This window comes from Austrofundulus limnaeus, unplaced genomic scaffold (genome assembly GCF_001266775.1).
Source record: "Austrofundulus limnaeus strain Quisiro unplaced genomic scaffold, Austrofundulus_limnaeus-1.0 Scaffold1695, whole genome shotgun sequence".
Lineage (NCBI taxonomy): Eukaryota > Metazoa > Chordata > Actinopteri > Cyprinodontiformes > Rivulidae > Austrofundulus > Austrofundulus limnaeus.
The window spans coordinates 26,572-41,389 of NW_013954097.1; the positions used below are offsets into that span (position 1 = coordinate 26,572).

The window sequence follows — 14,818 nt, forward strand, 5'->3', positions numbered from 1 at the left end:
GTGTGTGTGTGTGTGTGTGTGTGTGTGTGTGTGTGTGTGTGTGTGTTGGCAGGGCAGCTCAGTGTGAAATGAGTCTGTGTGTGAGCTCAGGCGTTGAACCGGTCCTGATGGGTCCTTCATCACTCTGGGTTCTGATGGCTCTCACCTCATTCAGAACCATCTGCAGCTAATGAGGCCTCCCTGAACGTCTCGCTTCAAGTTCAGGCTGAGAAAAGATGAAGGAACAGAACAAAGAATTCTTTAAAATCTGAGTCCAGTCCTGGAAGCGGGTCTGTAGTTTTCTCTGCTCGGTCCTTCATGTTTCATGGTTTTCCTTCGTTCTGTGTCCTCAGGAGCGTTGGATCGCTGCGTGATGGGCATCACGGCCGTGGAGATCCTGAACGCCTGCGATGAGCTGGCTCCGGCCGCCGTGGACTCTCTGAGCCACTCCGCCGTCAACCTGAAGCAGGCCATGACCCGCCGCAGCCTGGCAGCGCTGAAGAACATGGCCCAGCACAAACTGCAGACCCTCGCCACCAACCTGCTGGCTGCAGACAACGCCGACAAGGTAAACAACAACAACAGGTTGTTTACTCTGTGAAACACTGAGCTGTCTGAAACAAGGTCAGGTCAAAGGTTTTACAAACTAATAAAATATATAAATATAAAATCAAATGAGCAACAAATCATCATTACACAATGTTAATATTAGACCATGGTCCACTTAGCTGAGGTGGAAATGACGTGAGCAGCTAAATAATGTGTGAGACCTACAATACAGTTATACTGTACTTTTTAAAAACTAAAACTCACACAAGTTGCTGGTTGAAAAAGCTCTGATTTCACTGAGACTGTAACTGAAAATTCAGCTGMTTTTTTTTACACATTTTAGTCTTTTATTGTGCCAACGCCATTTTCAAATTAGCCTGTGAGCTAACGCCATAGTTAAACTAGCCTGTGAGCTAACACCATAGTTAAACTAGCTTGGGAGCTAACGCCATGTTAAAATTAGCTTGGGAACTAGTGCTAACTCGGGAACTAATGCTTTATATGTATATATTAYCTTGGGAGCTAACACTGTATTTAAGTTAGCTTGGAAGCTAGTGCTATAAATGTATATATTAGCTTGGGAGCTAACACCATATTTAAATTAGCTTGGAAGCTAGTGCTATATATGTGTATGTATTAGCTTGGGAGATAACACCATATTTAAATTAGCTTGGAAGCTAGCGCTATATACGTAAAAATTAGCTTTGGAGCTAACACCATATTTAAATTAGCTTGGAAATTAGTGCTAGCTTAGGAACTAATACTATATATGTATGTATTAGTTTGTTAGCTAACGCCGTATTTAAATTAGCTTGGAAGCTAGTGTTATATAGCTATATATTAGCTTGGTAGCTAACGCCATATTTAAATTAGCTTGGAAGCTGGTGCTATACAGTATATGTATATATTAGCTTGGGAGCTAATGCCATATTTAAATTAGCTTGGGAGCTAATGCCATATATAAATTAGCTTGGAAGCTAGTCTATATATATATATTAGCTTGGGAGCTAACAATATCTTTAAATATGCTTGGYAGTGATTGCCTTGTTTAAATAAGCCTGGGAGCTAACACCGTATTAAATAAGCTTGTGAGTTAACGCTATTTATTTTAGCTTGGGAGCTAATGCTATATTTATTAGCTCTGAAGTTGCATAGCTTTGAGAGTTAACATGAAAGCTAAAAGGCTAAAGCTGAGGTGAGCCTCGATGAAGCAGCTCTGTTGTCCTCCATCCATATTCTCAGTTTCATTTCTACATTCTCCTCTCTGCCAACGCGATCTGGTTTCATTTAATTTAAAATGGCTGAACGTCAAACTTTGTCCAAAACTAACCTTCAAGCTGGATTGAGCTTACTCTACAGCTCCAAATAAACGTCATCATTTACCCAGCAAGCACRACAGTGTAAAGAACATGAGGATGTCTGTGTGACAACATATTTTTAAAATTCATAAAACTAAACAGTCTACAGTATTTTTACGGTCTGTTTTTTTTAAGTTGGATTAAATGTTTATAATGTTACAACTAGTCAGAGTTCTCTCTAAKCTGCTAACTGAGGGCTGCAGAGACAGACCTCATATTTCTGYGCATTGCACGGTCTGACTCTCGGGTGAATTTGGATTTTAATCTCTTTCTAAAAGAAAATAGCATCTAAGAGGGCAGAACTCCAGACCTCTTTTTGTTGTCTTTGTTTGTCTCGTCCACTAAAGATGGCCGCTCGGAGCGGTCATCGCGACCCGATCGGCGYCTGCAGCCCAAGACCAATTAAGAGTCTCCTGAAGAAGAGGGAAAGGTCAGCGGAGGAGTCGCTCTGTGTGCGTCTCCCAGGGAAGGAGCCTCATAAATGTCATAACCAGAAAATAAACAGATAAATAATAAAACGCAGAAACAACAACCTGCTCAGCTTTTAACTCATTTAACTATTTATAAACCTTTTAACCTTTTGTTTACAATAAATCAGTTGGACTGTTTCTGTCAGCTGCTTGACAAACATTAATKGTTTCTCAGAGATGACGGGTCGATGAGGGTTTTTAATGTCCTTTTGAACACAGATTAGATTGTTAGTCCGTCTTCACAGAAAACCTTTTTGTGTTTAAATTAGGAAGACAACGTGTAAAAGAAAGTGTTAGTTTTTGAACGTGACAAACACTGAATTTGAGCTCAGCATCTTTAAATTCAACTGAGTTGTAGTCATTTTTGTGGCGGCCATCTTGTATTAGATTGATACGGTTAGTTGTGCTTTCAAAAAAACTTTCATAAAGTTTAATTTAAACCCCTCCTGTCAGTGGTGGGCACGGTTCCGCTAATCTGCTAACGGCTAATAACGGAACTAATTTTTTATTTAGTGAATTAGCTTTTTAACTAAGTTTGAAAACCGTTAGCAGACCAGTTAGCTTCCGCTAATTTAGGTTTGGCCAACTTTAGGTCCGCTAACAGCTAACTAATAACTTAAGCTGTTTTTTCAGTCCCATTCGTTTTCAACTCCAAGAAGAAGATTGAGTGATAGTCGTCTTAGCAGTTAGCGATTAGCAGTTAGTATTAGCTTTCGRTAGTTAGCTTTCACTCTAAAAAACAAAACGTTGATTAGGTCCTCAGGATGTGTGCTTCTTTGATAGTTTTCACTAATTTTATTTATTTATTTTTTGCTGTGTAGAAATATACTGTTAGCAAAGCTATGATTTTAGATGGAAAATTAACAATTTCACTAACTTTTAAACAATTAAAGGACCAGTTAGCTTCTTGTAAATTATGTTTTGACAACTTTAAGTCTGCTAACTGCTAACATCAACATGCTTATATCAGTCCCACCAACCTTTAGTTCAAATGAGACAAATAAGTGGGACAAATTGGTCTTAGCGGTTASCGATTAGCTGCTAGTGCTAGCTTCTGCAAATCTTTACTTTTCTTTTTAGCGTTAGATTCTGCTCATTTCTTTACTGGTTAGCGGTTAACCTTAGCAAAGCTATATTTTTATGTAGCAAATTAGCTTTTTGTTTACCTCTGAAAACTGTTAGCGGACCAATTAGCTTCCGCATAATTAGGTTTGGCCAACTTTATATCTGCTAATAGCTAACTAACAAGCTAACATCAACAGGATTTATACTCTCCTCAGTTTTCAGCTCCGAGAAGAAGAAGATGACTGACAGCGGGAGCGTTTAGCGATTAGCTTCTAGTGTTAGCTTCCACAAGTTGTTACTTGCTTTGCTGTTTAGTGTTTGCTTTAATTTATTTATGTATTTATTTTTTAACTGCTTGGCGTTTTTCCGTTAGTGAAGCTATATTTTTATGTAGCGGATTTTCCACTAACTCTGAAAACCCTTTACCAGACCAGTTAGCTTCAGCTGATAACCGGATGTGTTGTTTTTACCCTTTCTGTTTCCAAGCGAGTGTGTTTTTAGAAAGTAAATGTTTAATAATCTCTTGACAGAAACGTCCAAACTCAGATATCAGTTTAAGGTTCAGCATTAAAGCCTAAAAACAGCTGTTTGAGTTTTAATGTCTGCAGCCGAAGGCGGGGGCCGGGGCGCTCTGACCTCGGCTCACTGAAGCCGACTCCCGGGAAATGGAAAGTTTCAGGTCGAGGGCGTAAAGGTCAATGTCGGCTTGGAGTTTTGTGTTTTTAGCTGTTTGTTGTTTATTTTATTTATTATTTTTTTACTCTCAGAGGATCAGAGCTTCTCTCGTCAGGCTCGGACGACCTGATCCGTCCTGACAGAGAGAGCCCCGCCCACACCGGGGATCCCAGCGCGCAAAACGAGCGCGCTGAATTATTTAGTGTTGGAAGAGTTCGGCTGTTTCTGCAGTTTGACTTTTACCGGTGGACTRGGCGAGGAGTTTGACCTCATCTCGTGACCTTCGTGGTGTTTTTATTTGCTTTTTGCTCCGAACAACAATAATCTGAAAACACCTGTAATCTGTCCCTTCATCGATGGTTTTCTTTCCTCTCTCCTCCTCTGTGTCGTTTCTCTCTCACATCAACTCAAACACCATCATCTGCTCTGTGTGTGTGTGTGTTTTCTACCCCGCTGTGTGTGATGATGGATAATGGCCATGAAATGTCAGACTATAAACTCAAACGGTTCCACCCTGAAAGCTTCGAGCTGTCGTCTGTTTTATATTTTTCCCGCTCAGATTTCAGCGTTAGTTTGAGGAAGTTTGTTTTCCACTTTGAGTTTGTCCTCTGATGATTTCTGCTCAAATCTACAGAAGAGCAAATAAATTTTTATTTTATTTTCCTGAGTTCTGTGCAGTGGCGTTACTAGGCCTATTTTATGGGGGGCTAGAGCCCCCCTAAATTATTTTTNGGGTTACTTACGGTCAATCAAAAGAGGACGGAAGTCACCGGAAGTTGACCATATATGGACATGACGGATGCCCCCCCCCCCCCAAAAGGGGGCGTGTCACCTGTCACTTGATTGATGGTTATGTATATTACTCTCTGTCATCAGTCTAACTTGTTTCTGTTTGGAGAAAAACGACATGTTGCAACCGTCCCTTGTTGCTACTGTCCCTGGTCCCCCTACAACTCAGTCAATTTAATTTGTTGTGGTAGTAGAAAAATGTGAACACATTCTGAGCATGACTAATCGAAATATAGAGAGTGGCTATATGTTGAAGCTTTGACCGAAATGACTATAATTCCCTAATTTCTGAACAAAAGATGATTTTAATTTAAAACTGACATGATAAGCAGCATGTGCATTCCTTCAAGGAATGCTAGGACTTTCATTTTTTATGTATCTACATTATCTTCTAGTTTTTAAAAAGTAAAGTCTGAGTTCAGGTACATTGAAAGTTTAAGAAATCTTGTGTGTCAATACTCAATACTAGGGGTGTAAATCACCAATTTATCATAATACAATATTATATTAATTTCTTTGGCTGATCTTTATCACAAAATTTCATGATACGATTTTTAGTCAATTCAGTTTACAAGTCGGCAAACAATATATAGATCCACATTAAACATTTTATAACAATATCGATCAATGTTTTTATTTTGCCTCGATGTAACTGAATCAGTCATTTTATAGATATTTCAATGTGGACTATTGTAGCTATTCTTACACCCCTACACAATACCTTGGCATGTGTTTATCAGGGCTATAGCACTGGGGAAATAAAATCAGTGTCAATGTTTTAATATAAATGGGGTGGCTGTGGTAGAGTGGTTAGGGAAGTCGTCCTGGAACCGGAAGGTCGCCAGTTCGATCTCCGTCCAGTTGACTCTGTCGTTGTGTCCTTGGGCAAGACACTTCACCTGCCTTGCCTACTGATGGTGGTCAGAGGGTCCAGTGGCGCCTGTGTATTGCAGCCTCGCCTCTGTCAGTGTGCCCCAGGGCAGCTGTGGCTACAATGTAGTTTGCCATCATCAGTGTGTAAATGTGTGTGTGCATGGGTGAATGTAAGTGTAAAGTGCTTTGAGTGTCCTGGATGAATAGGCGCCATATAAGTACAGTCCATTTACCATTTACCATATATAAATTGTACAAAAACCATAAAGTTTGTCTAAATGTGCAATGCAACTTAACGTGTTGTTAAGTTAAATGATTTGTGAGACTCTTCAAAATTCACAAAAACATTTTTCTCTAACTCGGTTCAATAATTTTAATTGCCAGTTCAATGGCATAAGGTCCAACTTTCTATGATTCACTTAAACTTTGAATGATGTTCCTTGGGGTAAGCAGGGGTGCCACCGAGGGGCAATGGCCTCCTCCACAGGGGCCACCCATTAAAAGTTTTCTGGGTGTGCCTCTGGGCTATGGACTCTAAACAGTGCTGGGTTTTTGCAGTGATTTTACTAAAAGCTTACCATTTATTGGGAAAATTTTGTACTTTTTTTTAATTGTGTCTGTGCCACATAATGTGCTACGACTAAGTCCTACTGCGTTATGTCTGTTCAAGACATGTTTTGATGTACTTTTTGCCTGAGTTTTTTCAAACATGTGGGAGGAGCACTGAATTGAATACCACAATGGAAAGTATAAATTAACAACCAAATAGGTGTGCTTCAGTACATACGTCCTTAAATACGACAAAATCTTTAGTATGACGTGCATTGATGGGTCCAACCGTTCAGACACAAAGAAGCTGAAATGAGCTCACATTAAAAATGTCCTCAACACTGAGCAGTAGTGCAGTTAAATGCCACTGAACTCCTTATTACAGCATCCTTCCACAACAATCACTCAGTCTACATAAAACATCCTCCTCTTCACTGTAATTGCCCTATTAAAATATTTCTGCTTTAAGATGTGTCACATTACAGACCCCGAGGCTCATTATGGAGCTCTCTGCCACCAATTATCTGAGCTTCCATGTCTGGAAGCCACACTGACCCGAAACGAGCTCACGGGGCTGATCTGGGAGCAGCCCGGCCTCTTCAAATCTACACTCAGCCGTACGAGAGGCAAATCAGAAAACTGACCTTTGGTCATTGTCTGGAGGCGACTCCGCTCAGCTCTACTTTGGTCAGGTGACAGAGCCCCTGACCTTTACCATGGAAATAATGACTTGTTCTTGTGCCAAGAGCTCAGAGGGTTACCGCAGGGAGCGAGACACCCCCGGCAACATGTGGCAGTATTTGGTGGACAGAGTTTGCACTCAGCACTTTGATAGCCCCGGAAAACCAAAGTGTGTGTGACAAGACACAAGAGACTTAGAACTGTGAGTATGTGTATGCCCGTGTGTGTGTGTGTGTGTGTGTGTGTGTGTGTGTGCAACAGAGGCTCAGACAGTGTTGAAAGGAAATAGGTGTCAGACAGGAGGTGCAGAGAGGAGTAAATTGAAGATGTCAATACTTTCTGTGGAGACATTCCATCTAAAATTTTGAAAGAAGTGAAATGCAGATAACTGCTGTCTGGAGAGGAAGGAATAAAGAAGGACAAGTTTGGAAGACCCAAGCAAGACAGTGTGATAAAACAAAATTTTAAAAGAGATGTTTAAAAAAAACTCATGGAATGATTCTCAAATTTACTGTTGAAAACGGTTTCTTGTTATCTATGTTTTGATGAGGAGAGGGGAAAAAAATCCTTGTTTCTTCTTTGATGCCAAGGCAAACCTGGCAGTCTTACTATTCACTCATTATTCTTCCATTTCTGGCCCAATTTTTCATTTATTAATCCTCCTGCAGCTTCAAAAACACATATAAGTGTGTTATTTGATCGGGAATTGTGTAACAGAAGAAAAAATTTGCAAAAATGTAGGGTTTGGGCAAAAGACATGAAGAAATTTAACCCTGTTTCGATCTCTACAACTCTACATAGGCCTATAAGTTTAAACAAGTCAGAGAAATTTGAACGTTATGACTTAACTGGTATTTTAATGTATTTTTTTCACAGCTTTTACACTATTTCAATGTTAGTTTTTGGATATTATAAGATTTTAGAATGAAATGATCAACTTGCTGAACTGGTGTGTGAGCTTGAGAGGTACCAGCTAGTTGGGATCACCTCGATGCATGGACTACAGAACCAATTTCCTTGAGTCAGGCTGAACCTTATTCTTCTCTGTAGTTGCCCGTTGTGAGAGGAATTGAGTTGGTGTGGGTCTACTTTTGTGCCCCCTGGCTTAAGTGCCTGTGTGTTGGAGTTTTCCCCAGTAAATGAGAGGGTAGCTTTCCTGCGCCTTTGGGTGTGGGGACGGGCTCTAAGTTAGAGTTAGTGCTAAGCTCCAAACGACTGTTTGGAGTATCCGGCCTTGGAGTCCTTGGCAGGGGTGCTGGAAGGTGCTCTAGCTGGGGACTCCTTCAGATCTAAACTTGAGAGAAGGACGTCTGTGTTAGTCATGTTTGTCCAAAAACATGTCCAAACATAACGGTGTCCATATGTGCACGAAGCACCAGGACAACCTAGGGCAGTGGTTCCCAAAGTGTGGGGCGTGCCCCCTAGTGCCATTGCAGGTGGGGCGCAGCTTGACTGAATGGAGGGGGGAATGCTCAGACGTTGTTAGCATGGACAGGTTTTTGATGGAGATTTATTCTTAATCAACAAACCTTTATTTTTTTTCTTCTCAGGGTGTTGTTCATTATTGAAGCAATGTTGAATATTTTCACAAAGTTAAAAAAAAACATTAAAACACATGAAATGTGAAAGTCACCATTCCTGTAAAGAATTCTTAATGAGTTGTAGTTGTTTTTTGTGTTTGCTGAGGATCATTAGCTGTGGCGGCCATGTTGAATCGAGTGATTTCAAAAGATAATCATTTGTAAAAATAAAGAGTTTCATTGAAATCTATTCAGTGGTTCAGGAGATATTTTACTAACAGACTAACTAGAGACAAAGGCAATTACATAATTGCTTACCTTTCATGGCAGCAACCAATAAAATCTATGAATTAAATGTGACGTAAACATCTTTTCTCTTAAATTTGGCTTAATTTTATGCAATCAGTCTCAAACTGAAGCACAGATTTTTACTCAAGCCTTAAAATTGCCTCAAGTTTCTTGGGAAAAAAAGGAGGGATATAATTGTATTCTTTTTTTAGTTTATTAAATTTGGGCAAATAAGAGGGAAACAAAATTTAGGCTGAACAAAAAATAAATATTCTTGTAGTCACAATGAGATCCCATAAGCCACAGAGTGGAAGAAGGAAAACTTTACAGGAATAAGAAGTCAGATGCCATTATTTATCATCTCCAATCTGACTTATTTATGAGGCAGAAACAGAATGAAATTCTCAGTTGAATTCATGCTGAATTATTTAATTTGAAATGGTTAATTCCATACAAAGCCCAGGCAGTTCCCTCCTCTGTACTGATAAATACTTTATCACCGATCCAAAATAAAAAGTTAAAAAAAACACAAAAGATAAGTGTAGAAAAGATAAGAGAGAAAAACGTAAAAAGTGGCTACTTATGCTTTTTTTTACAGTGTGTTAGCTTAAATGTTTTGTGAGTTATTTTCACTAAGTTTTCCATTATATTTTTTTAATAAAACATCACATTTTTATGTTAACCTTATTTTTCCATGTATTACAGTGATGTTTTTCTTTGGAAACAAAGATATCTAAAGGATAAAAAAAACAACAACGCTGGTTTAAAACGGTCACAGGGCTTCTATGACGGCCGGGGATGCGGGTAGGGTGGAGTCTTCTTCCTGTCCAAGGTTGACGAAGTCACAAGGCTCCTAATGAAAAGGGACGCATCGCTGATTGCAGCTATATCTGGAGCCGAGGTGGAAGTGGCATCGATTTAACAATTTAGCAGCACCCTCCTCTGTGTGTTTCCATTAGTCACGGCTGAATACCACCCACTTTCCCCCCCTTTCACTCCCTCCAAACACACACAAACAATCTCACACACATATTTACATCTCTAAAGCTGCAGATGTATAATCTACTGCTCAAGAAACAGATTTATATTGACAAGAGATTCCACTGCTGCTTCAGTAACACCGGATGTCTGCCTTAATGGTGGAGAAAAATCACTTTTTACGGAATGCACAGGTTTTATTTTCGTGACTCAGTGCATGTGCCAAATGTAGTGCAAGTGAACAATAGTGGGGTTTTTTCACACTTGTAAACTGTACATTTGTTCAAAGATCGTAGATGTTCATCCAAGTTATGTCATGAGAAACAGCTCAAACAGGATCATGCTGACTGTTTGCTTAACACCCCCAGCAGTTTTCTATTTGCAGTTTAGCTACAATTACCGAGCACAAGATGTCTATGAAGTTTGCTTGGTTTGATTGGTTTCTCCACATGTTCAAGTGATACAGGCCTTGATTTAAGAGCAATAAGTTTAGAGAGAGAAAATAACTTTTTAAAAATATTTACCAAAAACATAATGGATGTTTTTTATACACATTTTTTATCATGTAGAGCTCATGCAACTTTTGTTAGAAGTTTGTGGGATCTTTGTTTATCCCCATACATGCCAACCCCTACCGACGTTTACCTGTATCTTGACCCTCAAAAATCCATAATTTTCACCATCATTTTAGTCACACATGAATCAACAAGGGAAGGGTCACAAGCGGACTGTCAGCCACGGAGAACGCAGCTGCAGTGGACAAGAGAAGTATTTCTACTTATTTCTAACGGCAGAGCAGGTTGTGAGATTGTTTTTATTTTCTTTACTGTGGTAGATGATTTTTCATTTTACTTCCTACATGGTCTGAGACATAAAATAAATTTGAGGTTTTTTAAAATCCGTTAGATTGCCCTATGCGTCCGTATACCTGCAACATGTGGGGAAAATCCATGTAGTTTAGGGACAATTCATACAATTTGACATGAATGTATCCCTGAAGTTTGAAGGTAAGCTTTCTTAGAAAAGGAACTATCAGGGGGACACCAGTGATCAGTTGAATTGTTTAGTGAGGTCCTCAGATAGGCTTTCCCAAGGTCCTGATGGAGCTCTGAGAAGACCGTAAACATTGACTATCTAAAGGGAGAATAAGTAGTTTCTGCCTGACCTCCATTCGCTTGGGTAATTCAATTTGGATCATTCAGATGGCTGATCAAATTCTAGTCTTCGATCTAAGCGAATGTAAAAGTTCAAGATGCCAGCATCCTGCTCTGAAGGCTCAACAATGAGCCACAGTTTGTCAATAACTGGTGACCTGATTTTAAACTTAAGAACTTAAGCTCTGTTACAGAGCTTTAGTCCATGTAGTTTAACTTAAAGGACCAAAACCCAGAAGTTGAAGCCACAAAGAACGAGCAACCCCTTGTGGCTGACTGAAGTACATCCCTTTTAGTGGTGTTTAAGTTTTAGTGGTGGCGATAACGGCGTCTGCAAGAGGTGACATTTCCTAACAACCTGCAAGCTCTGAGACTTAAAAAACTTGAAGCAAAGTTTTTGACAAAATCCATTGTCTCTTTTATATCTGCATACAAGTAAAAAAGGGAAAATTTGTGTTATTTATGAACAATTCGTACAATGTGCATGCAAGTATGTTATTTGAAGATACAGATATTTTTTCCACTTACTGTAGCTCCTGCCTTGCTGCTGTATGTTCATGAATAACTTTTTTAAATACATTTGGCTGTGACTCACAATATGCCAGCACGTTAGAGTTGGGAGGGTGTTCTGGCAGAATTTTTGTATCGATGATACAGCCCTTATCTTTAGATTCTGACTCCAAAAACACAACATGGCAGCACTCCCAAGAAACTGTTTTGGCTTCATTTTGGGGCAAGATAGTTAATGGAGTTACCTTCTTTATGTTTATTTATGTTTATATGGTGGTTTCATTTTAGCATTGGCTTGAGTATAATAGCTACGCATCTCATAATGTGTGGTAAAGCAATGCTAAATGCACGTAGGTAGTCTGTACACAGGAAACTGCCATGATGGAGAAATAAACACTTGATGACATCGCTATGGGCTCTACTGTATGGAGACAAAAAACTACAAGCTCTAAACTCCTTTTGTAAGATTCTGGAAAAGTGTTTTACTCAATTATTGGAGCTGTTGGGGTGGTGTTTACCAAACAGTCAGGTCATAAAGTCACACAAACAGAATGTAAACCTTTGTTTCAATTTGTAGGTCAGAAGTTCCTCGTGATGTGATGACGATGACGGTGGTTTGGTGGACTACAAAGACGACGTAGATTGGACGTGTTCAAAGGATTGTGAGGGTGTCCTGCTGTCCATCATGACTTGGTCCAAGCCCTTCCACGCCTCAGCTGGTTTGGGCTGCTGAAAGGGAGGACCATGGAAAACTCCATCCACCCAGTCTCTGAGGGTGGTGACTGGTGATTCCTGTTGCCTTTCCCTTTTAGTAAGTGCCATATTTGTTGGGTACCCAGGAGAGGAGGACCTTGATGACAGCATGCAAGCAGGGTATTCTGACTGCAAGCTGGTTTCCAGAGACACAGCAGTGTGAGCTATGGACCAGATTTTAGGTTTGGTGTTTCGAAGGTCCGGATGAATATAGTAAGAATTATTCTGATGTTGGGTCAGTGTTTGTTTGGGACGGTCAGGGGACAGTCTTTCTTTTCCATGCAGTGGTTCCGGTAGCTGCATGGGCTGATCACAGATGAGGTCTGGGTTTCTTACTCTGTCCTCCGGTAGAAACGGTGGCTTCAGTTCACTTTCAGATGTGTCTGACTCCAGCAGGTCAAAGTCCTCCAGATCACTCTGTAGATCTGAACAATGCTGATCTGATTTGAGAATTTTAAAAAATAATGTAAATGAGTGCATGCTTGCGGATTAAATTTTAAAGACTATAAAGAGGCTCGGGTGTTTCTTACCAGGAACATGTGTGTCACTTTTTGGTGGCTTTACCGGTTCACTGCTGTCGTCTTCACAGCCTCTGTCATCAGAGCTTTTACATGCCCGCGGTGACCATGTCACCTTGTTCTCCTTTTTCAGTCTCCGGCGTGCATTAGCAAACCATGTGGACACCTGAAGGAAATGAACAGTATAATGTAAGTTTAAGAACCACAAGTAAACATCCAACAGTTATTTTAGAAACGCCCACCTGTGTAAGTGTCATCCTGGTGATGATAGCAAGCATAATCTTCTCCCCCTTAGTTGGGTAGGGGTTCTTCTGGTGCTCCTGTAGCCAAGCTTTCAGGGTGCTGGTGGTCTCTCGAGTGGCGTTTTTACGACGTGAGGAACTATCTGAGCAGGAATACCTGTGCCAGAGGATCGTAAAATCTCACTCAGACACCAAAATACCAAAAATTGATGAAGCAGTAAAAGCATTCCGAGACTTACCCATATCTGTCATAGGGGTACTGTCCAAATGTGTACTCAAAAGGGCAGTAAACAGGGGTCTGAGATGTCCCCATGTGCACAGACGCAGCATCTTTGGGATCTAGTGCCCCCTGAAAATATAGATAGTTGTTTATAACAACACAAAAAACAATGTTATACTTATTTTTTAATCAGAGTCCATAAAATTTCAAGTTGGAAAATTAATTGTCTAAAGTCAACAGTAGTGTTAATAAATCAATACACAAAGACAAAAAACACACTAAGGGTGTATAAAGTCAATTTGGTGCACGTTAGATTTGTTTTAGTTTCACGGTAAAAACTCAAATGTTTCAGTTTAATTTCTGTAAACTGTTCCAAATTTAAGCAGCTGTAATCAAAAATGTAACTTTTTCAAATGACGTTTTGTACCTCACTGGTTTCCAGTCTCGATTAACAGCTCCTGTAATGCTGACTTTTAAAAATATATATATAATTTGCTCAATGCCTCTGCAAGACCACTGAGATATTTTATAACAGATACAATGTGTTTTTACAGTGGTGCTTTGTGATCTTTTTTTGTAGGACATAACAGGTTTTAAAGCAGGTTGAGTGTTGTACATGATCTTATAAGATAAAATGGGGTTTACTTGTTTTTTTTTTTTTTACCTCAAATTTAAGATGAGACCAGCATTTAACTCCTTGCATTGATGTTAGTTTAAAAATAAAAGAAGTAAAAAAAAAAAACTGACTCACCCTTGAGTATAAAGCAGTGGAGTCACTGCTGCAGGTGTTGTAATAGTTTTGGCTCTTTGTGTAAGGGCCGCTGTAGACCCCGATGCTGCTTCCAGGAGTGAACTGGTGGCCCGAGGAGCGTAGCACGGAGGGCGACGGGGTAGCTCCAGCCAAGGAGCTAGAAGTCATTAAAAACTATAAAAACAGATAACTTGAATAATTTTTACCTTAATAAAAAAATTACACACAAGCTGTAAAAAAAGAAAAATAAACAAAAAACAGCTTATAAAAAATGCGTAAATTCACTAAAATACACCCCAAATAGAACAATTGTAAACAAGTTTTGGGTTTTTACGTTTTAAACAACATGCACAGCAGTTTATTTGTATTATTAACAAAGAACAGTACCTGCGGTGTAGAGGAGTATCCCAACTGAGAATAAGCCATGACGATTCAAATCAGGCAAAAGTAGTGAGAGCGCGCGGCGACATCCAACAGCATCCGTGTCTCACGCGGACTCTTCTCTTCTCTTCTCTTCTCCCCACAGACACTCAGGGGCTGCTGGCCGTTCAACTTCCCACTTTTTCTTTTTTCATTCCATCACACAATCATCTAACAGCGCGTCCGAATCGGAGCGCGCAGATGTTTACGCACCGCGTCCTCCATGTTGAGGCGCTTAAAATAATAAACAAACACAATAAACAATAACAAGAAAAACAGCCCGGGAAAGTAACTTCTTGGGCTTCTTTTAGTGTCCCTGCTGTTTTACAAAGCAGTTTGCGTCGGTGTGTGCGCGCTCCCGTGTGTGTGTGTGTGATCCACTGATGCATCCTCCTATGATGAGCATTTTGGTTTTAAGGTGCGTCTCTCTGACGTCATCCCGTGTGTTCACATCCCGTCCCCCCCCCCCCCCCCCC

The 14,818-nt window shown here is 40.0% G+C and overlaps 2 protein-coding genes across 5 annotated transcripts in view; one reads left to right on the forward strand and one right to left on the reverse strand.

Moving 5' to 3' along the window:
- LOC106536125 (WD repeat-containing protein 7) overlaps positions 1 to 595 on the forward strand; it is a 14,300-nt gene extending 13,705 nt beyond the window's left edge. For all 4 annotated transcript variants that reach the window (XM_014033321.1, XM_014033320.1, XM_014033322.1 and 1 more), the window contains one exon: positions 333 to 595. In XM_014033321.1, the coding sequence (XP_013888775.1) occupies positions 333 to 580 (248 nt within the window). In that variant the 3' untranslated portion in view covers positions 581 to 595. The remainder of the gene's footprint in view (positions 1 to 332) is intronic.
- An 8,787-nt stretch (positions 596 to 9,382) lies between these two features.
- LOC106536128 (iroquois-class homeodomain protein irx-4-A) lies at positions 9,383 to 14,803 on the reverse strand. Its single transcript, XM_014033325.1, has 6 exons — positions 14,310 to 14,803; positions 13,923 to 14,096; positions 13,191 to 13,300; positions 12,952 to 13,108; positions 12,722 to 12,875; positions 9,383 to 12,631 (listed from the first exon to the last, which is right to left on the reverse strand). Exons 1-6 carry the CDS (start codon positions 14,346 to 14,348, stop codon positions 12,063 to 12,065), a joined length of 1,203 nt encoding a protein of 400 aa, XP_013888779.1. The 5' UTR covers positions 14,349 to 14,803; the 3' UTR covers positions 9,383 to 12,062.
- Positions 14,804 to 14,818: the final 15 nt, after the last annotated feature.